The sequence below is a fragment of the Pseudonaja textilis genome, chromosome 5 (assembly GCF_049901715.1).
Source record: "Pseudonaja textilis isolate UNSWEBS1 chromosome 5, rPseTex1.2, whole genome shotgun sequence".
In the NCBI taxonomy this organism is placed as follows: Eukaryota; Metazoa; Chordata; class Lepidosauria; order Squamata; family Elapidae; genus Pseudonaja; species Pseudonaja textilis.
In genome coordinates, this window is record NC_141994.1 from 69,850,965 (window position 1) to 69,875,261 (window position 24,297).

The following is a 24,297-nucleotide window of genomic DNA, read 5'->3' on the forward strand; positions in this document are numbered from 1 at the left end:
CTTGATGAGTTTCCATCCTTATTGCTTCTTGTCCTGCCTTCAGGTGCTTTGGAGAATAGCTTGACTCCCTCTTCTTTGGGGCAGCCCCTCAAATATTGGAAGACTGCTATCATGTCACCCCTGGTCCTTCTTTTTACTAGACTAGACAAATCCAATCCCAGCAACCGTTCTTCATATATTTTAGCCTCCAGTCTCCTAATCATCTTGTTTGCTCTTCTCTGCACTCTTTCCAGAGTTGTTGGAAGTTCAAACCCAACCCTCTCCTAGAGAAATGAAATATTTTAGGATATATTAAAAAAGGCAGAAAATTTTCCCCTAAAAGAGAAGTAGAAACTCAGAGAGGCAGAAGCTCAGCCCCCCCCGCCCCACCTTTGCTAATGGGCCATTAAGGCTTGGGGCGGTGTCTTCTACATAACAAAGATCTACCTCCTTCAGGCAGACCCATAATAGGAATTGCCCAAAACCCTTTCATTACATCATCATCCAGCAAGGCTCAACCAAGCCTGGGACTCAGGACAACCTACCGAGTTGGCTCCATGGGAGTCTGACAACCAATCAGAACACAAGCTCAGATTCAAATCCCAACAGGCGGCATAAAACCCAGGGACTCTCAGCATCTCTTCCCTTTTTTCTCCTGCTCAGGAGCTCCAAGGCATGTCGTTCTGTCCATCATTAAACCACCTTTCCAAACAGCCAGTGTCCAGTGTCTTTTTCCCCACTTGGAACTGAACCCAGAAGGATATTTTCTTCCAGCAGAGTCTTGATACACTTTTTTTTTTAATATCATGGAGATATGCTTTTACCAGAGAGAGGTCCTTGGAAGAGGTACCCACTCTAAGTAGAGCAGGTATGGAGCAACTATACCAATTTTACAACCTGCGGACTTCAACTCCCAGAATTCCTGAGCCAGTTTGCCTCAGGAATTCTGGGAGTTGAAAGGCCACAGGTTGTAAAGTTGTCATGGTTGCCCACCTCAGAAGTAGTAACAAAATCACACTGTCCTCAGAAGTTAAGCCCAACACCATGGCCCCTAACGCACAATACTTTATCCCAGATAAAGGCCTTTTGTGCAGTAAATGCTATTTAGTACCTGCTGATAGCATTTTGTTAACAAGGAGATAATAGCACGAACAAGATGTGCTTGTTTAGCTGCCTACAGATAAACGGAAGTGGGCCTTTGTTGACCTTCGTGTCTGTGACTGATGGGAGTCCTAAATTCAATGAATGATTCTTTTTCTCTCCCCTTTTCAGATTGAGTATGTATGAGAACAGTTTGACTTGTCCACTAGAATCTCCATATCGTGTCTCCTTAAAGATTAAAACAGAAGCTAACAGAAGCATTGTTTGGGAAAAATCTCCACAGAGGAACTTGGAAGTATAAGAGGAGTATGGAGAATAGGATAGGATAGGATAAGATAGGATAATAGGGAACAGAATAGGGAATAGAGTAGAGTAGAGTAGAGTTGAGTAGAGTAGAGTAGAGTAGAGTAGAGTAGAGTAGAGTAGAGTAGAGTAGAGTAGAGTAGAGTAGAGTAGAGTAGAAATAGAAATAGAAATAGAAATAGAAAAATAAATAGAAATAGAAAAAGAAATAGAAATAGAAGTTAGAATCCCTCACATCCCGGACATAAACTGTTCCAATTCCTACCCTCAAAATGACATTATAGAGCACTGCACACCAGAACAATTAGACACAAGGACAGTTTTTTCCCAAATACCAAATCATTCTGCTAAACAAATCATTCCCTCAACACTGTCCAACTATTTACAAAGTCTGCACTACTATTACTATTAATCTTCTCATCACTCCTTATCGCCCATCCCCTCCCACTTGTAACTGTATGATTGAAACTTTGTCGCTTGTATCCTTATTATTTATATTGACTGTTTCGTAGTATGATTTGATTGCTTATTGTACCCTATGACTATCATTAAGTGTTGTACCTGATGATTCTTGACGAATGTATCTTTTCTTTTATGTACACTGAAAGTATTTGCACCAAGAGAAATTCCTTGTGTGTCCAACCACACTTGGCAATTAAAGAATTCTGTTCTATTCTATAGGGAATAGAATAGAAATAGAATAGAATAGAACAGAACAGAACAGAACAATAGGAATAGAATAGAATAACAGAGTTGGAAGGGACCTTGGAGGTCTTCTAGCTCAACCCCCTGCTGAGGCAGGGAACACTATACCATTTCAGACAAATGGTTGTCTAATCATGGTCATTGGCCAGACATGCTGGGATGCTTCAATGTTTGAGAATGGCCCTGTTATACAGATTAAATTTTAGTTGTTAAAAATAAGGAATTAAATTATCCCTTGTCCAACTCTAGCGCCCTTATGGTGATTAGCTTTATGGAGGAGGTCAGGCATATTTAGTTATTTGAAGGTATTGCAGTACAGGTAAATAGGGCCCAGTCTTCAAGTCTATGAAGATCCATCCAGAGGTCTTCAAACTTGACAGCTTTAAGACTTGTGGACTTCAACTCCCAGAATTCCTCCTCCAGTCATGTTAGCTCAGGAATTCTGGGAGTTGGAAGTCCACAAGCCTTAAACTTGCCAAGTTTGAAGACCTTTGATCTAGGTGTTGGCTCTTCCTGCCACCTTGGTGTTTGCAAATTTTATGAGTTCCTCTTCTGTTTCCTCATATAAATTGTTTCTGAAGATATTGTTTGAAAGGAGCCTCTGTAGCGCAGTGCAGTGCTGCAAGCTACTTCTGCAGCCAGCTGCCTACAGTTGGGCAGTTCAAATCCCACCAGACTCAAGGTTGACTCAGCCTTCCATCCTTCCAAGGTGGATAAAATGAGGACCCAGATTGTTGGGGGCAATATGCTGACTCTGTAAACCACTTTGAGAGGGCTGTAAAGTGGTATATAAGTCTTATTGCTAGGAGTGACAGCCAGCTAGATCCCTCCATCCCTCCATCCCTCTATCTATCTATCTATCTATCTATCTATCTATCTATCTATCTATCTATCTATCTATCTATCTATCTATCTATCTATCTTTCTATCTTTCTATCTACGTATCTATCTCTAGCCATCCATCCATCCATCCATCCATCCATCCATCCATCCATCCATCCATCCACGTATCTACCCATCCATCTATCTACCTCTATTTCCATCCATCCATCCATCTATCTATCTCCATCCATCCATCCATCCATCCATCATGTATTGCAGGTTGACTCAGCCTTCCATCCTTCCAAGGTGGGTAAAATGAGGACCCAAATTGTTGGGGGCAAGAGGCTGACTCTGTAAACTGCTTAGAGAGGTCTGTAAAGCACTGTAAAGTGGTATATAAGTCTAAGTGCTATTGCTATATTGTACTGGGCCTAAGATAAAACCTTGGGGCACCCCATTGCATACTTCCTTCCATGTAGAGGTAGTACCATTAAGGACTACACGTTGAGTGTGGTTGGTTCAGCCAGTTACGAATCCATCTAGTGGTGATGCTGTCTAACCCACATTTTTCTATCTTATCCAGTACAGATACCTTCAATGCCAGGTACCGTATGCTGTATAAACTATTAACACTATCCACCTAACAACTAGAACTTGGAAAGTGTTTTCTTTCCCAAAGAAGCTGGAGGAATGACACACAAGTTGTATCAGTAGCAGTGGAATAAATTGTCCTCTTGCATAATTCCAGTCTGCCTTGAAACGAGTAAAAGTGTGAGAAAGAGCATCTAATCAGGATAACTCTCAGGTGTTGATAAGGACCATCAGAGATAAAAGACTTAATAAGCTCTCTCATTGCCTAAAGAATTAAAATAGTCATGGGATATGATTTCCTAAACATGACACTTATTCTCATCCTACACATCTTCTTTGCGTAACACGGGCCAGCCTTGGATCTGCTCCCAGAACTCCAAAATCAACAGCCTTACCTGTGGCCAGAGGAGACTTCATTTCCGAAGCCTTACATACCTGACATCTTGCACATCTAACCACAGTTACAGGCTAGGATTCTTCCTCACTTCCTCAAGACCCTCCCTTGCCAAGATGGATGGCAGGCATGGTAAAGCTTGTTGGCGGCCTGTCTAACATGTAGGTTGAAAGCAGTCGAAGATGTCTTCTCAACAAATGGATTCTGAGAAGATTGTAAACAGGTTGAGAATCTTCATAGAAGATCAGTTCTGGATTCAGGGAGTCCCTGAATCTCTCTTGTATGGCTGCCAGACCTCCCTCAAAACAGATAAACAAGAAAGAGGTGCAAATAATAATTTAATATCTACCTTAAAGTAGCTGTATTTCATAGAGAAGTTTCCTCAAACTCAGCTCAATTCATGGTGACTTTGTGATTGGCCTGTGTCTTCTTTTGAGATATTCTTTCAGTTTCCCAGTCTAACCTACAAACCTAGGTCTCTCTTTCAAGTATTGTCAAGATGTGACCTTGTTTAACTTCGCCAAAGTTGGTTGATGCTATCTGTAGCCAACTAGGTCAATAAAGTCAAACTGTCCTCCAAGTTGAGCTGGAGAATTTCATGAACACCTCTATGTCATTTCTTGGCAATTCTATAGACTGGAGATGTCCAACCTTAGGCAACTTTGAGACATGTGGACTTCAACCCCCAGAATTCCCCAAACTGTCTATATCAGGGGTATCCAACCTTGGCAATGTTAAGACTTGTGGACTTCAACTCACAGAATTAGCTGGCTGGGGAATTCTGGGAGTTGAAATCCACCAATTTTAGAAGAAGCTTCTTGGATGAGAAGAAGTAAAAAGTTTTTAAAGATAGCACCATGAAAATCCAGTTGTCTTTTGGAAAAAGCACTTTTGGGACAGCCATGACCTGGATGATTGGGAATCTTCATATACATCAGGGGTCTTCAAACTTGACAGCTTTAAGACATGTGGACCAACTCCCAGAATTCCTCTTCCAGTCATTTTAGCTCAGGAATTCTGGGAGTTGAAGTCCACAGGTCTTAAAGCTGTCAAGTTTGAAGACCCTTGATATACATCTTGCTTTAATGTCTTAGAAGGCTGCTAAGTGCTAATTACTCAACATACTTAACTCTTTTTGCATCAGCAAAATAAAATAGAGAAAAAGTGGACCCGCAGGGATTTTCTTTACAAATTTAAAACTCAGATGTCCCACAGGTGCTTTTTCAAAAGGCAGCTGGACTTCATTTTGCCTGAAAGCATTTCGCTTCCCATTCCAGAAGCTTCTTCGGTTCTGATTGAAGGATGGAGAATGGAAGGATTTATATTCATGGAAAACCATGACCTGGATGACTGATAATCTTCATAGTCATTTAAAAGTCAGATATCCAAATACTCTTGAGTAATTACATTTTCCCATTTCTCTAGTGCACGACTATGATACTATGTTTGAGAGTAACATTCGGTAGAATCTAATTGTGACTAATAACTGATGCACAATGATATTTAATAGTTGACCTGCGATAGCACTCATTAATTGAGAATATTGGATGGCTGGCAAATGATGGCATTCAGATCTGATGGGGCTGGTATCTGTCACACATTTAAAGAGATCTGCTGAAGCACTCAGTAAATGAAAGCAGATTTTTACTGAATACAGAGTAACAGAGTTGGAAGAGACCGTACAGATTTTTTAGCCCAAACCCCTGCTCAAAAAGGAAATCCTATACCATTTCAGGCAAATCTCTTCTTTAAAACCCCCAGCATTGAACACACACACAACTTCTGGGGCCAAGTCATTCCTCTGATTAATTGTTCTCACTATCAGGGAATTTCTAGGTTGCTTCTCTCCCTGATTATAAAGGAGTAACAGATTTTGAAGAGACCTTTTGAGGTCTTTAGATGTAAGGTGCGCGCATGCACAGTGAGGTAAGTTTGCCTGCAGCTTGCATGCCGGCACAAATGGCTCTGCGTGCCATAGGTTCGCCATCACGGTCCTATACTGTTTCAGACCCATGGCTGTCCAATCTCTTTTTAAAAATCTCCAATGTTGGCGCATTCACAACTTCTGAAGACAAGTTGTTCCACTAATTAATTGTTCTTAACTGTCAGAAATTTTTTTTCCGTAGTTCTAGGGTGGTTCTCTCCTTGATTAGTTTCCATCCGTTGCTTCTTGTCCTGCCTTCAGGTGCTTTTAAGTGTTTTGAATGTTGAATTGCAAATTAAAACAAACATTTCAATAGGAAATCCTGATCTTCGATAGCTCATTCAGAGCTAGCTCATTTGATTAGCTCTCATTCAGAGCTAGCTCATGAGATAGCTCATTTCAGTGGGAAATATTATCTGTAAAATCATTTCATCTATGGGGTGGGAGAGACATTGAGCATTCAGACTGGACCAATCAGTCAGCAATGGCTGTTGAGTGGAAAAAGTCACCGCAGGGAAAACAAGGAGATGTGATTTGAGAATTTATGGAAATAAGCAGCCGATCAGTAGTCGGAGATTAGCCTTCCAAGGATGGCGGCCAGCCGGTAGCAAAAGCACATTCTTCTTCAGATGTTCCCACTTCTATAACATTCCTAAGTGCCACCTGCAAAGCCATGGAGAAAGGAACACCTTGTGATCACCAAGGTGTTGTCAGGATGAGGAACTCATTAAAGGTGGAGGAGGCCGGTCCCTGCCTTTCTGAGGTATCTTGGATACGCATCTCCTCGACTTCTTGAGAAATCCAGGGTAGATCAATCAACAGGGTTTGCGTGGCTTGCTCAACTCGTTCCTCAAGCTGGAAGCCCAAAAGGTGGAGGTTTTCACATGAGAAGGCTCGTCTTCCACTCGGGTCAAACGGAGAAAGGTTAGCCCAACCAGAGAGCCTCACTGTTAGTGTCACGTGCAAACAAGTGGAGTCACTTGCGAATAACAAAAGTCAAACCCTTTATTAAAGGTAGAGGTTCCCCTCGCTCATACGTGCTATGGCGAACCTTTTTGTTGTGGTGTGCTGAAACTGGATAGAAGCATTCCTGTCAAACAGACAACAAATGGTCAAAATTGGGAGCATCCTATCAATTCTGTACCCTGTCAACAGTGGTGTCCCCCAAGGCAGCGTTCTAGGACCAACTCTCTTCATACTCTACATAAATGACCTCTGTGATCATATCAAGAGCAACTGCATTCTCTTCGCTGATGATGTAAAGCTATTCAACACCACAGACAATGCTGTCACCCTTCAAAAAGACCTCGACCTATGTATCAGAATGGTCAAACAAATGGCAGCTCCAAATCTCAACAAATAAATGCTCTCTCCTACATATTGGCAAAAAAAAATCAGAAAATAAAATACAGGCTGAATGGTCAAGCACCTTGTTGATGATCCAAACTCTGTCAAGGATCTTGGAGTACTCATCTCAAATGACCTAAGTTCTCTAGAGCCCACTGTAACTACATAGCCAAAAAGGCGTTAAGAGTTGTTAACCTAATCCTACGTAGCTTTTTCTCTGGTAATATTACACTGATAACATTTAATAGCATACAAAACATTTGTTAGACGAATACTTGAATACAGCTCATCAGTCTGGAACCCACATTACATATCAGATATTAACACAGTTGAGAAAGTCCAGAAATATTTCACAAGAAGAGTTCTCCACTCCTCTACTCGTTGCAGAATACCTTATGCCACCAAACTCGAAATTCTAGACCTAGAAAACCTAGAACTATGCTGCCTTCGGTCAGATCTAAGTATAGTATATAAAATCATACATTGCAATATCCTATTTGTCAATGAATACTTCAGCTTCAACCATAACAACACAAGAGCACACAATAGATACAAACTCAAGGTTAACAGCACCAAACTTGATCGCAGGAAATGTGACTTCAGCAACAAGAGTGGTCAGTGTCTGGAATATTCTACCTGACTCTGTGGTTTCTTCCCCAAACCCCAAAAACTTCAACCTTAGACTGTCTACTATTGACTTCACCCTTTTCCTAAGAGGTCTGTAGGGGGCGTGCATAAGCACACCAACGTGCCTATCTTCCCTGTCCTATTGTTCCTTTTCTTTTTTATATTTTTCTTATATGTATCCATGTATTCATTACTATGTTTTTACTTATACCTATTATCTCGTAAGCAATTGACAAAAGGTAGAGGTTCCCCTTGCACATACATGCTTATCTTTTTGTTGTGGTGTGCTGAAAGCGCGTGCATGCGCCGGCACCCACAATGAAATGCGCCCTGCCCCCATGTATACGTGTGCCCCCACTTGTGCGCCTCCCAGCAGATTTTCGGCCCATTTGAGGCCGTTTTTGCCCTCCTGGAGGCTCTAGGGAAGCCTCTGCAGCCTTGGAAGGCCGGAAAACAGGCCTTCTGGAAATACCAGAAGTGCCCATTTTTAGCCTCTGGAGCCCGGGGGAGGCCGTTTTCACCCTCCCAGAGGCTCGAGGTAAGCCTCTGGAGGCTGAAAATGAGCCTGTTTTGGCACTTCCACTATTTCCGGAAGGCCCATTTTTCGACTGCAGAGGATTCTGTCGAGCCTCCGGGAGGGCAATAACAGCCTCAACTCAATTGGGAGGCGTGTGCACACGCAGTGCAGGTAGGTTTGGTTGCGGCTCGCATGACTGCACAAATGGCTCTGCGTGCCACTTGTGACACACGTGCCATAGGTTTGTCATCCCAGTGCTGGTCATTTCCGGCTCTAGGAGGCGGTGCTTGTCTCCATTACAAAGCCAAAGAGCTAGCGCTGCCCCATGTTCATGGGGCCAGCATGACTAAATGCCAGAAGGGGCATGGAACGCTGTTACCTTCACAGTGGTCCCTATTTTTCTATTTGCATTTTTTACATGCTTTCGAACTGCTAAGTTGGCAGAAGCTGGGACAAGGAACAGCAGCTCACTCTGTTACGCAGCGCTAGGGATTCGAACCACCGAACTGATGACCTTTCTGATCGACAAGCTCAGCGTCTTAGCCACTGAGCCACCACTTCCTTCAACTCTTTATTACTGACCGCTTATAATATTAATGTATATAATGTATTATAGATGGTCAGTAACACTTTATTACTGACCACCTATAATACAAGAATCTCCCCCAGGCTGCTCCTGGGAATGACCAGATGCGGATAATCCTTGACTTACATTTGTTTAGTGACCGTTTGAAGTTACGACACTGAAAAAAAGTGACTTATGACCGTTTTTCACACTTACGACTCGCATCCCCACAGTCATTTGATCAGAATTCGTGCAGGAGGTAACTTGTATGTAATTATGACATGTGCAGGGTCCTGGGGGATATGGGTGTGTGTGTGTGCCATGCAATCCACTTTAGTGACCTTCTGACAAGGAAAGTCAATGGGGAAGCCAAATCCACTTAATAAATGGGTCCCTAACTTAATCGCTGCAGCAATCCACTTAATGACATATGGCAGGAAAGTTGGTAAGATGTTTAAGAGAACCTGGCTTCCCCATTGAGTTTGCTTATCAGAAGGTTGCAAATGGGGAACCCGTGAGAGTTGCAACCTGCCAAAAATATAAGCCGGTTCTCCAAACATCTGAATTTTGATCCCGGGACCACAGGGATGCTGCAATGCTCCTGTGTGAAAAATGGCCGTAAGTGCGAAAAACGGTCCTAAGTTGCTTGTTTCCATGCTGCCGTAATTTTGAACGGTCCCTAAATGAATGGTTGTGAAGTTAAGGACTTACCTCAGGGGTGGGATTCTACCAGTTTGCACCTATTTGCTAGAACCGGTTGTTAACATTCTAAGCAGTTCGGAGAACCGGTTGTTAGAAGAAATTACTGGGCTAATCCTGTAAGGAAGGCAGGAAGGAAACATTCTGGTGTTGCTTACAGAAACTTCCTCTCCGTTAACCCTTATTACATTCTTGGCAGGACTAGACTTCCATTCTCAGGAACGTCTCTGGAGTTTCTCCCCCCCTCCTTTGCTGGTAGTTTGCTTGTGTGGAGTCACCATTCAAAGTTACAATGGCACTGAAAAAAGTGACTTATGACTATTTTTCACACTTACGACTGTTGCAGCATCCCCAGTCATGAGAGGCCAGGCGAGGAGTTGCATACCTTTATGTGATATTGAGTTGGCCATGCCCAGCCAATAACATGACCACCAAGCCATGTCCACCCAGTCACATGACCACCAAGCCACGCCCACCACCTAAGCCACACCCATAGAACCGGTTGTTAAAAATTTTGAATCCCACCCCTGACTTACCTGTAGGGCAAATGGCCATGTTTAAATGCTGGTTAGGTGTATTGTGGAAAGCACTGCCCTGCTCTTTAAACGCCTCGCCTCGGTTTGCAACGACTTGCTGGACAGCTTTAGGTCCTCCACGGTTCATATTGCATGGTGCAACCTAATTGTTTTGTGACCTGAGAAGGACACTGGATGCACAGTGCCTCTCGCTCTCCGGGGGTTAATAAAAGGTTGTTTCCTCAAGGAAGAAAGGAGGATGGACAGCCGGTTTGTTCAGAGAGACATTATTCAGAACATTATCAGCGTCTCTTTGCAGGCAAGGATATGCATCCCCTTTAGGCTTCTAAAAATAGTTTTTATTTACACACACACACACACACGTGCGCATCTCCTTTTAGGCTTCTAAAATATAATTTTATATCTATCTATCTATCTATCTATCTATCTATCTATCTATCTATCTATCTATCTATCTATCTATCTATCTATCTATCATCTATCGTATCTATCGTATCTAATCTCTATCTATCTATCTATCTATCTATCTATCTATCTATCTATCTATCTATCTATCTAATCTCTTATCTATCATCTATCGTATCTATCTATCGTATCTATCTATCATCTAATCTATCTATCATCTATCTATCTATCTATCTATCTATCTATCTATCTATCTATCTATCTATCTATCTATCTATCGTATCTATCATCTCTCATTATCCCCTCTCTGCAGTGGTGGGATCCAAATTTTTAACAACCAACTAAGCCACGCCCACAGAACCAGTTGTAAAAATTTTTGAATCCCACCCCTAACCAAGGAGTCATGTGTGCACATCCTGGGGCGCATGCGTGGGGGTGCGGCATGCAAACTGCATTTTGGGGATGTACACATGCGCTTGGGGCACCTGGTGTCGAAAAAGTTAGCCATCACTGGTCTAGATATTGGCATCTGGATATAGGTCTTTCTAACATTCATATTTTATTGTGTTTCTAATCTAGGTGAAATGTCCATATATATTGCAAGTCCGTGCATGGAGTGCCTTTTGCTAAATAAACATGTTCTCCATCTCTCCATCCTGTTCTCCCCGTTTTTAATCGGGTTGTGGTGTTCTGGATTTTATACAGGTAGTCCTTAACTTTTGATCACAATGGAGACTAAAATTTGGTTGCTAGGCGAGACGGTTGTTAAGTGAGTTTTGTCCCATTTTACAACCTTTCTCGCCACTGTTATTAAGTGAATCACTGCAGTTGTTAAGTTGATAACACGGTTGTTAAATGAATCTGGCTTCCCCACTGATTTTGTTTGTCAGAAGGTTGCAAAAGGCGAATCATGTGACCCCGGGAACATTGCAACTGTCATAAATATGAGTCAGTTGACAAGTATCCAAATTTTGATTGCCTTATAGGGATCCTACAAAGGTCATAAGTGTGAAAAATGGTCATAAGTCACTTTTTTTTTCAGTGCTGTTGTAACTTTGAGTGGTCCCTTAACAGATCTTAACAGATAATCAGAGTCGGAAGGGACCATATAGGTCATCTAGTCCAACCCCTCACCCCAAGCGGGATACCCTACACCACTTCTGACAGATGGGAGTCCAATCTCTTCTTGAAAGTCTCAAGTGATGAAGCTCCCACAACTTCCGAGGGCAAAGGTGTTCCATGGGTTGACTGTTCTGTCAGAAAGTTTCTCCTTATTTCCAGGTTGAATCTCTCCTTGTTCAGTTTCCATCCATTATTCCTTGTCTGGCCTTCAGGTACTTTGGAAAATAGATTGACTCCCCTTCTCTCTGGGGCAGCCCCTCAAATATTGGAAGGCTGCTCTCCTGTCTCTCCTGGTTCTTCTCTTCAGTAGACTAGCCAGGCCCAGTTCCTGCAAACGTTCTTCATATATTTTAGTCTCCAGTCCCCTCATCATCCTGGTTGCTCTTCTCTGTACTTTTGCTAGAGTCTCAACATCTTTTTTATAATGTGATGAACAAAATTGGAGCTGTTGTAAGTCAAGGACTACCTGTACTCATGGAATTTATTTCAGTGTCCACCTTGCAACTAAAAATAATGGTTCATCTGAACCAGGAAACAATTTTTCCTTAAGTGGAATGTGGAATGCGGACTTCATATATTTCTACCGCTCTTTATTTTCCTCTTCGGCAAACTCAAATAAAATGTTCAAATAATATCCGTAGCTCTCACGACAATTTTTGTGGTCTAAGAGATAAGAATAATGTATATCTCAAGCCCAAATGGAATTTGCCTTTTTGCAAAACGGCATTAGAAAAAAAAAAAGTCATAAAACCGAATTGAAAAGCAAACCAAGTTTGATTCCTTATTCTGATTTGAATGCAAATCTGGTCAGATTGTTTGGAGACGAAGTGGAAAAAAGAACACATTTCTGACTTAATTTCCCCCCCGCCCCCGCTACTGTTTACGTAAAGCTCAGCTTCTTGCTTTAGCTGAGTTAAATTCCCAGTACACTGGCGTAGCGGTCTTTTAAGAGAACGCATGCCAAATTTTAAAAGAGAGGTGCGTTCCTGAAAATCAACCACGTTTAGTGCCTTCAATTCGGACGTGTGACAGGCTGCCTATGACCTCCCATCTTGGCAAAGCATCTTGCATTAAACTTCCCGGCTGCAGGGAAAAACAAAAACAAAAGTTGCCCTGTTCCCTTGAAATGGCTTTTCTCCTCACTCTGAGGATATTTTCGATAGGCACAAGTTGAGTTATTCTTTCTTCTTTTAATCGCTCTGACGAAAACTACCTGCATTCAGGGGGCAATACCATGTATTTAAATAACCCTGTTTTCTCACCACCTAGACGTAGGCATTTCCTGGACATTAGCCCCAAGGATACGATGGAAAAACACGCTGACTAAAATACATCCATGCACATTTTTCCATGGGGCCTGTTATTCCAGGAAGGACTTTTAAATCTGATTTTCAAAACGCAGAATACGAAGGATCCTCCTTACTGTTATTTGCCAATATCTTTTGGTTCTGACAGAAGAAAGCTGTAGGGCAGAAGAAAGGCAGACCGGTCTCCAAATCTGGCAGTTTTAAGAGTTTGTGGACTTCAAACTTCCAGAATTCCTGGCTGGCTGAGGAATTCTGGGAGTTGAAGTCCATGAGTCATAAAGGTGCCATGTTTGGAGACCCCTGTTTTAAAGATTTGGTTGAAAAGTAGAATTGAATACATGGATTGGGTCCCATCACACACCCTGCACCCAGAAATCTATGTAATGTTCCACAACATGAGGAAAATGTAAAAAAAAAAAAAGTAAAATAACAAAGTCCTAAAAATAATTCTGAGGTAAATTTCAAAATAAGTACCTTTTAGGTGTCAACCTGAGTCAAAAAAATATATTTCTAGGAAGTGCTTAGATAAATTACAGGCAGTTCTTGACTTACAATCATTTGTTTAGTGATTTACAACGCCCCTGGAAAAAGTGATTTATGACCATTTTTATCACTTACAACCATTGTAGCATCCCCATAGTCACGTGATCAAAATTTAGACGCTGGGCAACTGGCATGTACTTATGTCAGTTGCCATGTCCCGGGATCATGTGATCCTGTTTTGCAACCTTCTGACAAGCGAAGTCAATGGGAAAGCCAGATTCACCTAGCAACCTTGTTGACAATTTAACAACTGCAGTGATTCTGTGGCAAGACAGGTCATAAAATGAGGCAAAATTCATTTAACAGCTGCCTCACTTAGCAATGGAAACTTGGGGCTCAATCTGGTTGTAAGTCAAAAGCTACCTGCACTGTAGGGAAATTTTAAAATAGCCACCGTGTCTTCTAGGTTATCAACTCGAGTAAAAAAAATAAAATAAAAATAAAATCTATTTCTAGGAAGTGCTTCGATGAACTTCTGAAATGAGCAAACCGAAAATCTCTTCTTTTTCCAAGATTGAATCTTAATTCACACGGGCTTTGGAAGGGAGAGGAAAATCTAATTCATATTTTCAGTTGGAGAAGATAAACCTGCCCCTCTGCCCACCCTCCCCTCCCCGACACACACACACACACACACACACACACGAAAAGAGAAGTTATTTCACAAAAAACTAAGGCAGTTTTATTTAGATTGTTGAAAAAAAAAAAAACCAACAACGGGAGGAAGAAAAAACAAGATTAAAGTTTCACATACTCCCATTGGAAAAAAAAAAAAATCTACCAACCATTTACTCCATCCTGGAGTCACATCTAATTTTCTGGCTTTGCAAGGAAGAGGCCAGACTGGGCTGTGGAAATCACTCCAGGGGCTTCAAAAGGATCATAATTAGTCTTTCCTGCTACTTTAAACCAGGAAAAAAAAACAACCCGCAAACTTTGGAGAAGGTGGCAATTATTTACAAAGACCTCTGCTGCTCGGTTGATTGTTCTTCTGGCTGGCGAGTCCGTTAAATTCTCAATTTGTGCCTGTCGCACTTGGTGCAGGAGGAAAGAGAGAGAGAGAGAGACAGAAGCTGAGGGAGAGAATTTGTGTGTAAGGATGTGCATCTTTGCGATTCTTCCCAAAAGCAAAATCCTCAGAGATGTGATGGTAACGGAGAGGGCAGCAGAAGCTGGACCAAATCCCTCTGGAAGAGGACTTGGCCGGGAGCCGGAACGCTGACTATTCTCCACAACCTCAGTGTGCTTTGTGTTTCCCCTTTTTGTGTTTTTTGTCCTTCTTTTTGCTTGCGCACCTGGAGCAGAACCACTGTATCTCTTCCGGGGGAGCAGCCGTGATGCCAACGCAGGGCCTGCGAAGGAAAAGGAGAAAGGCGTGAAAGATGGCGGTGTTCTGACCTAAGCCTCCCCAACAGCACGAAGCCGAGTCCTTGTCCCGATAAAACCCCTTTTTATTTAGTGTACAGTGAATTCCTCTCCAGCAAAGCCCCAGCCAACAGTCTTTCAAGAGATTCCACAACCTTTATCAGGCTTGGAGAGTTGCCAGGCCGATAGCTTTCAGACGCCACACTGTAGCAGATAATATTTGGCAAGAATGCAGGAACCTTCACCCAAATGAACTAATTGTCTTCTGCAAAACCCCACTCCCCTTCTCTTTATTCCTCTTGGGAGGTGCGATTCACCTTCCACCTATGGCTTTACTCCCGAGCCAACCCTTGTTCCTTAACCGTTCCCTTCTCCTGGCAGCTCTGTGCATGCACACACTGGGAACAGGCTCCAGCTGTTCTTCTTCCCCACTGATCTCTGACTCCAAAGGCAGCTGATAACTGTCAGACGGCCCCGGCCCCATCTCTGCCTCCAACACAGAGCCCTCGTCAGAGCCTTCCCTGATTCCAGGACTGGCCCAGGTTCCTCCTGAACCTCCTCACTGTCCGAATCTGCTGCCAGCTCTGCTGGCCGCTGGCGTGCCACAACAGGTGGAAGGAGGAGAACAATTCCTTGCAAATTTTAACAGGATGAAATTGCCGCAGCTAGTCCTCGACGCAGGGCCACAACGGGACCCCACATTTCGGTTGCTAAGTAGAGACAGCTGTTAAGTGAGCTTTGACCCGTTTTACGACCTCTCTCCCCACCAGTGTTAAGTGAATCACCCCACTGGTTATGTTAAGCTAGTCACACGGTTGTTAAATGAATCTGGCTTCCTTAGTGACTTTGCTTGTCAGAAGGTCGTAAAAGGGGATTTGCATGACTCCAGGACAGCATCATAAATGTCAGGCAGTTGCCAAACATCAGAATTTTGATCACGTGACCACAGCAGCACCTCCAAGTAAGGGTGAAAAATGCTCTTAGGTCACTTTATTTCAGTGACGTTGTAACTTTGAGCGGCCACTAAGCGAATGGTTGTTAAGTCAAGGACTACCTATATAATTTGATTTAAAGGTGAGGGAACAACAGTTCACCATCCTGTGATAGAGGTTGGATAGAACATGGGTTGAAAACAACAACCACCACCACCACACGTTTTGTTTGTCGATGGTTTCGTTTTCACACACATACGTAACGATATCGGACATCACCTACAACTGAAGAGATTTCACAATTTTAATTTATGTGGTGTCAGCGCCTGATCTCGTGCTTTCCCCCACCTTAAAATCCTCCTGCAGATATGAATAAAAGGAGGCACCGGTGGATTTACACAAGGGTTATTTCCTGTATTTTCTCGTGAAATGCGTTCTTAGATACTTAGAATGGTTGCTGATTTCGGAGTATTAGCATTATGAGTTTTCTCTGAATTGTACTTCCTAATATACCAGCATATATACTTTTTCCATATTGTGCATAAACTGGAATCCATCTGTACATAAATAATTTTCTTTCTGTTTTTTTTTTTTTTTTTGTAAAAGCTTCCTCTGCTGTTTTTAATCATTTTAGGGCCCTGTGGGTTTTTTTTGGTTCTAAAGGGTTATATTTCCCCATCCTTTAAAAAGACATTCATACACAAACACGCATGTCGGAGCTCGCTTTTTTTTTTTTGCTGAAAAATATAGGAAATTAAAGATTTAAGAGAAAAACACCTTTAAACTTCATACATACATACACACACACACACACACACACACACACACACACATATATATATAAAATATTCTTAAATTTTAAGATATATATCCATCCATCCATCCACTGGGATTGGTTTATTTGTTTAAATGTGTAGAATGATTACTCAGTTCACTGAATAAATCCTTTCAGTTGTAGAACGGGTCTATTTTTCAGTTCAGGAAAAAATACTCTTAGGATTACTTAAGTAATGAAAATTCAGGGAACTCTATATTCACATCAGTGCTTTGCAAGAAGGAATTCAATACCTCTGACAGTAGGAACAGGCCGAATGTATCACTTGGCCGCTAGCGAAGCCTCTTAGCTCAAGATAGGGGTCTATAAAATCATTGAAAAGGAGGGCTGTGTTAGGCCTGGGAATGGGACGTCCCCAAAACAGGAAGGGCTGGGAGAGGAAATAAACTAGATTGAATTTGAGTTTACATTTACTTATTGTAGGAGAAGGATGTGGCAGAACGTGGGAGGGAGAGGGGTGGGTGGAGTTAAAAGAGGAATGAGTCTAGAATCGCTAGGTCGCCACAAGTGGATTAAGCCCAATCCTCCTTGAATTCTGTTGGTCCTTATCTAACTCCAGTCAGGTGCTAGTAGTTAGTTGAGGAGATTCTTGTACTGTAATACAATAAATCAGTTTAATTGGACCTTCACATGCGGGCCGGATCTTTTGTGCCTGATATTCTTAAATATATATCTATATTCATCTTCCAATCATTCATCCATCTATCCATCCACCCAACTACTTACCTACCCATCCATTCATCAATCCGACCACCCATCCACCCACCCTTTATTATTTTAATAAATAATTCAAGGTGGCAAACATATCCCACTCACTTTCTTCCTTCTGTTTTCCCCACAACAGCAACAACCCTGTCAGGAGAGTTGGGTTGAAGCACTGGCCGAAAGTCACCCAGCTGGCTTTCATGCCCAAGGCGGAACTAGAATCTACTGTCCCCTGGTAATTGGCCCCAAAGTCACTCAATCGGCTCCCCTGCCTAAGGTAGGACTAGAACTCACGGTCTCCTGATGATGGGCCCAAAGACACATGACCAGCTTTCATACCTAAGGGGGGATTAGAACTCGTGCTTTCCTAGTTTCTAGCCTTTTATTTCTATGGATTATTTTCATGCACTTTACATTTCTCTACCACCTTGAAACCAGGATGATTGTAAGCACGGCCTCCAAAGGTTTGAGAAATGGTGGTATGTTGACCAAAAGCTCCAATTTGGACATGTTTGTGTTCACATCTTGTTATAACTCTACCAGCGGATTGCAATAGGCTGACAGCTCACCATCTTGGGTAATAAATGTTCATTTCCATGTCGTTTGTAGGTCTACAACTACAACACCCACAAGAGTCCTCCCACATGACTTCAGAAGCAGACCATGGCCTCCTCCTCCACCACTTACCAGTGATACCAATCGTCACAGTCATCACACCCAATCATCGGGCTGCCATCATCTGGCTTTTCACAACCGGGACAGAACCATATCTTGTTCCCCCACTCATCTCGGATCTGGATGGATAGAAAAAGAAAGAGAGATTGAGAACCCAGATGGGCAGAAGTCTCATTTCACGTAGATTCCTTTCTACATGTTTCACAATAGCTACCTAACATAGTTAAAAGAGAGTCAGAATGGATTTCCAGAGGGGGAAAAAATTGCAGACTACAGGAACCAGGAGTATTATAAAGGTGACCCTGAGGACACAGATAAACCTCCAAGTGGCCTCAACCACCCTCTAAAAGGATGCAAATGACCAGCTGTCTGCAAGGAAGATAAACCCTTCCATTCCCCAGTTAGAGCTGAGAAAGCTTCTTGGATGAGAAGCAAAACATCTTCAAAAGAAAAAACTAGAAAGTCCAGTTGCCTCCTGAGAAAAGCATTTTTGGGGATATCTAACATAGTGTTTCTTAACCTTGACAGCTTTAAGCTGTGTGGGCTTCTGGGAGTTGAAGTCCACACAGCTTAAAGTTGCCAATGTTAAGAAACGCTGATTGAATAGTTCAAGGACTGGGGGCTGGGTGGGAAGAAATATCCCATCATAGCCACGATGGAGCAGTGGTTAGAAAGCAGTTCCGCAAGCTACTTTTGCTGACTTCTGACTGCCAGCGGTTTGATCATAACCTGCTCAAGGTTGCTTCAGCCTTCCATCTTTCCAAGCTCAATAAAATGAGGACTCAGGTTGTTGGGAGCAAGAGGCTGACTCTGTAAACTGCTTAGAGAGGGCTGTGAAGCACTGCGGAGCAGTATATAAGTCTAAGGGCTATTGCTATATTATTTGAACAAACATGAGGTATGAATGCAAGCATGCAGCCTTCGATAACAATATCAATAGTAATATATTAGATTTCTAAGGAAGCTAGATCAGAGAAACTCAAGGCAAGTTACAACTGAAAACTCAATAAAAGCAATGATATACATAAAATAAAATAACTTCCTGCTTTGGAGAAGTACAGAAAAAAGAAAAAACAATTTCAACCAGTCTTATTCATCACTCGGAAGGTTACAGCCCATGGTTTGCTCAAAAGGCCAACTTGTCAATGAAGATTAATCTCCATGAAGATTCTCAGTCATCCAAGTAGAGTTTCACAAGAAGAATTCTCCGCTCCTCTACTCGTTGCAGAATACCTTATGCTACCAGACTTGAAACTCTAGACCTAGAAAACCTAGAACTACGCCGCCTTCGGTCCGATCTAAGTATAGTATATAAAATCATACATTGCAATGTCCTACCAGTCAATGAATACTTCAGCTTCAACCATAACAACACAAGAGCACACAATAGATACAAACTCAAGGTTAACCGCACCAAACTTGATTGCAGGAAATACGACTTCAGCAACAGAGTGGTCAATGTCTGGAATATTCTACCTGACTCTGTGGTTTCTTCCCCAAACCCCCAAAACTTCAACCTTAGACTTTCTACTATTGACCTCACCCCTTTCCTAAGAGGCCTGTAAGGGGCGTGCATAAGCGCACCAACGTGCCTACCGTCCCTGTCCTATTGTTTCTTTGATTTTTCTTATAAGTATCTATCTCATGTATTCAAAACTATATTTATTCTTATACCTGTATCTTGTAAGTGATTGACAAATCAAATAAATACTAAATAGAGTTGTCTGACGGTTGAATATGCCACTGAACTGTCTCCAGAAGTTGTGGGTGATCCATCACTGGAGGCTTTTGAGGCAAGAAGGGACTTGTCTGGAATGGTAGAGAGTCACCTGCTTGAGCTGGGGTTAGGCTAGAAGACCTCCATGGTCCCTTCCAACTCTGTTATTCTGTAATTCCTATTATTCTATTAAGTTGGCTTGTTCCGGGAGCTCAATTCCAGAACGAGGCAAGCTGAGTCTGGGATGGGATTATGTGGGCGTGTGCCAACTATGTCCTACACACCTGAAGGTCAGGTGGCACAGGTTCAACATGCCAGAGAGTGGCTCCTTGAAGGCCATCACCTGCGCTTCTTTTTCGGAAGGCAACCTGGCGTGGTTGCGGAATAACCGAGCACCTCCCAACCGCTGGCTCCAGTGGCCAAGGGGCTCTCTCAGCCTTGCTCAACCTGGGATCCACCGTTTGACTTGAGTCTGTGGGTTCTTGTGCCCTCCACCCACTGAGCCAAACCCCTTTGCTAGCCGTGGATAATGGGACTTGTAATCTGAATCAGAACCGGAGAAGCTTCTTGGATGTGAAGGGAAGCGCCCTCAAGTAAAACCGAAGAAAGTCCAGTTGCCTTTTGGAAAAGCATCTTTGGGATAACCGTGACCTGGTGACTGAGCATCTCCACAGATGTGTAATTTGATGGCTTGGAAGATGCCAGAGCGGTAGGATGGTGAAAGGAAGACTTCCCAACTGGGAGCCGAAACTGGTTTCGGCCCTAGCATGCTCCTTCCATTCATTCTGCACTGCCTCGGCCGCCTCCCTCCCTCCCTGCCACGTAGAAGACCGTCTTGGCAACGTGTGTCTAATATATACAGCAGAAGCATTTAGGTTGCTGGGTTAGTACTTATTAGCCAAAGTCATCCAACTCAGCACACTGATAAGATCAGGGGTATAAAAAATAGTTACTGAGTAACTTTCCATTCCTTTGACATTTATCACACTACGACATTTACCAAAGGGTAAGTGGGAGAGTGGGAGAGGGAGAGAGAAAGGTGAGAGAGAGAAATAGAAAGAGAGAAAGAGAGAGATGGAAAGTGAGAGAGAGAAAGAAAGATGGAGAGAGAAAGAAATAGAGGGAGAGAGAGAGAGAACTATAACACTTTGTAGCAGGCTGGTAGAAGCTGGCCCTTCTATTCATTAAGGTGCGCATTCATACATGCTACTAATTACGTCAATTGCAGCAATCCTATTTTGGACAAAATGCACACTGGAATTCCGGCTTCTGTCAGAACTTAATGATTTTATGAAAGGCCTCCCTCCTTTGTCAACATATGAGAAACTTTCCAGCTCTTAGGCTGTTCAATTTTAATTGTCTTAAATCCAAATTAATCTGAGCCCATATGTATGCGATATGCCATTTATATTTATGGGGCACACTTGTAACATACTTTATTGAACAATTGTTAAGTCTAAGGAATGGAATCTCGATAGAAGATGACGGGCGCCTGCCTATTTTTAACTGAAATGAATATGAAAAATTACACTCTAGATATAAAGATATAGTCGGACATGAACATATAAACAGTCGGTCTTTCTCTTGCATAGGTTTTTCTGTTTTGTGAGACTACTTCTTCCCTAAGTTGACGGAAACAAAATAAGCAAAAGCTGCAAGAATTACAGCAGCCCAAGAAAGCAAACTGAGACTTGAGCAGCCTACAAATTTTTGTAAATATTTATTTAATTTATATGCTGCCCGCCTCCCCATGGAACGATTCTAAATAATTTTTTTAAAAAACAGACAGACTGACTATATGCTTAAACGTACCCGTTACACCTGGGATTCTGCCATTACTAAGCCAAGCAAGCTCTTGTTTAAAATGATATAATTGCCTGATAAGTTATGTGATGATACAGGATATAAAACCATGGTTTACCTCAAATGGTTCGCTGAATAAATCTTAAGGGGAATGGGCTTGACAACATGGTGAATCATGAACCTGGGTTTACAAACCACCATGGATAAATTCGCACAACCTCATATGCCAGCAAGGAAATGAGTGTTTCTGAGTGCAATGTCTATACTCAACCATTGCTAAGGCCTTGGGCCCTTCTGCCCAGCTCTGCCTCCAAACCAAGGAAGAGGTTCTCCCTGGAGCAGAGGTGGGTATTCAGCAGGTTCTGACCAGTTCTGGAGAACCGGTAGCGAAAATTTTGAGTAGTTCGGAGAACCGGCAAATATCACCTCTGACTGGCTCCGCCCCCATCTCTTCTCCGCCTCCCTTTGAGTCCCAGCTGATTGGCTGGGTCTTCTTTGGTTGCCCTGCACAGGAGAAGGGAGCTGGAAAGCAGGTTAGTGGGGTGGGGAGGGAATGGGGATTTTGCAGTATCCTTCCCCTGCCACGCCCACCAAGTCACGCCCACAGAACAGGTAGTAAAAAATTTTGAATCCCACCACTGTGGCCTCGAGGCTGTATCAGCCAAGAAAGTTCAACCAACCAACGCTTCTGACATACCTAAGCCAATATGAGTCTTCTCACTGACCGAAAGCTGGAATTGCATAATGCATAATGGAAGGTATAAGAATTCTTGCTTAATAACAAACGGCTGGGATTTAGCTTGGATGGAATTAATATGGAAAATATTTGCCGCTGGATCCCCTCCAGAAAGGACGGCAGATTTACAAACAGGAAAGCTCTGTGTTTGAGAAGTATAAAACTTGAAGGCACGACGCGACGCCAGTCCAGAATCGGCAGGCAAAGAGTTTAACATGCACGGCAAGTTATTTTGGGTGCTCTTCTACAGAAGAGGCGAACAGTAAACTGACCTAAAGAGAAGATTGTCCACCCACCCACGCCCTCCATCAGGAATGGAATAGATTGCACAGAGGAGGAATGCCTGCAAAAGTTGATGGAGGTAGCAGAGATGGCAAAATGGATGGTTTTGATTAAAGGAAAAAAACACAACTTTTTCCCCCCTTCCTTTTGGACTTTGTGCTTGAGGTAGAAAAAAGAAAATAGGAAACTTTAATTTTGGATTTTGTTGGTTAGATAGATTCGTGGTATGGTTAAGTGTACATTATCTTGTAAAGGAAAAACTGAGGTTGTATGTTACTACCTTATGCTGAGGTATAAGATTTAATAGCTGCCAGCTGCTGTTAAGTCTGATGCAATGTACGTCTGATGCAATGGAGGATGAAGCAGCATAGCAGGGGTGTCCAACCTTGGCAACTTTAAGACTTGTGGACTTCAACTCCCAGAATTCCTCAGCCAGGAGTTGAAGTCCACAAGTCTTAAAGTTGCCAAGGTTGGACACCCCTGCAGCATAGCATGGGCATTGCTCTTTTAAGACGAAGAATGAGTCCATAGAAGTTTATACAAGGCAGCCATTAGAGGGCGTGTTCTTTCTCCTTGTGTCCGGTATCCATTGCAGAGGTTTCCGTACAGAGTTAAGAAGAAGATTGATTGCTTGTAAGGTATTTTTCCTACCACGTGTATTTTCTGTATATATGTCTTGCATACAAACCACTGTTAAATGTCTCAGTCTCTGTGTCTTGTGTTTTGCTCCTGGGTTGTCTCACAATAGTACTCACGCTGCAAACGCTCTTATTCTACTGCCCACAAAAAGAGACGGAGGTCAATGCTTTTCTTTTTCTTACATTTTATATTCCACTTATATTTTCTCTGTATTTCTGTATGTTGTATTTTGATAAACTAATCGAATATTGGATTGAAAAGGAAAGAAATAGAAATAGATTGCTATCAATATAAAGAGCGTCCTCGACTTACAGGAGTTCATTTAGTGATGGTTTCAAATTACCACAGGACTGGAAAAAAAAAACGACTTACGACCGTTTTTCACACTTGCAGCATCCTCCTGGTCACGTGATCAAAATTCAGGCGCTTGGCAACTGACTCATATTTATGACGGTTGCAGTGTTCGGGGTGGTGGTCACGTGATCCCCTTTTGTGACCTTCCGATAAGCCATGTCAATGGGGAAGCCAGATCCACTTAACACTAAGGTGTCACTAACGTCACCACTGTGCTGGTTCACTTAACAAGCCTGGCGAGAAATGTCCCCAAATGGGGCAAAATTCACTTAACAACTATCTCACTTAGCAACATAAATTTTGGACTCCGTTGTGGTCATTTAAGTGGAGGACTACCTGTGCTTTTAGGTTGCCTTCATTGACGTGATATCCTCCTGGCAGCTGCTACCTTTCCTGCAGACGACCATCTTGGTAAGATTTAGCCTGCAGACTAAAACGGATGAAGAAGAGTGGCAGGATTTGGGCATGGCCAGTCTAGAAAAAAGAAGGACTAGGGGCAAGGGTGGGATTCTACCGGTTTGGGCGAACTGATAGCTCCGAAGATCAGCTGGTGGGCCCACCTGCCCACTCTGGCTCTAATCCGTGCTTTTATTTCCGGGTTTTCCAGCTCAGCTGATTTGCGTGGGAGAACGGATTGCCGCGCATCAGCTGCTTCACAGATAACAGATAATCAGAGTTGGAAGGGACCTTTGTAGGTCATCTAGTCCACCCCCCACACACCCAAGCGGGAGACCCTACACCATTTCTGACCAATGGCAGTCCAGTCT

The 24,297-nt window shown here is 42.7% G+C and overlaps 1 protein-coding gene across 2 annotated transcripts in view; it reads right to left on the minus strand.

Annotated features, from left to right (window-relative positions):
* Positions 1-14,143: 14,143 nt before the first annotated feature.
* The window catches only part of TAF3 (TATA-box binding protein associated factor 3), a 166,632-nt gene continuing 156,478 nt past the window's right edge, over positions 14,144-24,297 (minus strand). For both annotated transcript variants that reach the window (XM_087935319.1, XM_087935318.1), the window contains exons 6-7: positions 18,012-18,118; positions 14,144-14,839 (exon numbers count right to left, since the gene is read on the minus strand). In XM_087935319.1, coding sequence (XP_087791445.1) covers positions 14,725-14,839; positions 18,012-18,118 — 222 coding nt within the window. In that variant the 3' untranslated portion in view covers positions 14,144-14,724. The remainder of the gene's footprint in view (positions 14,840-18,011; positions 18,119-24,297) is intronic.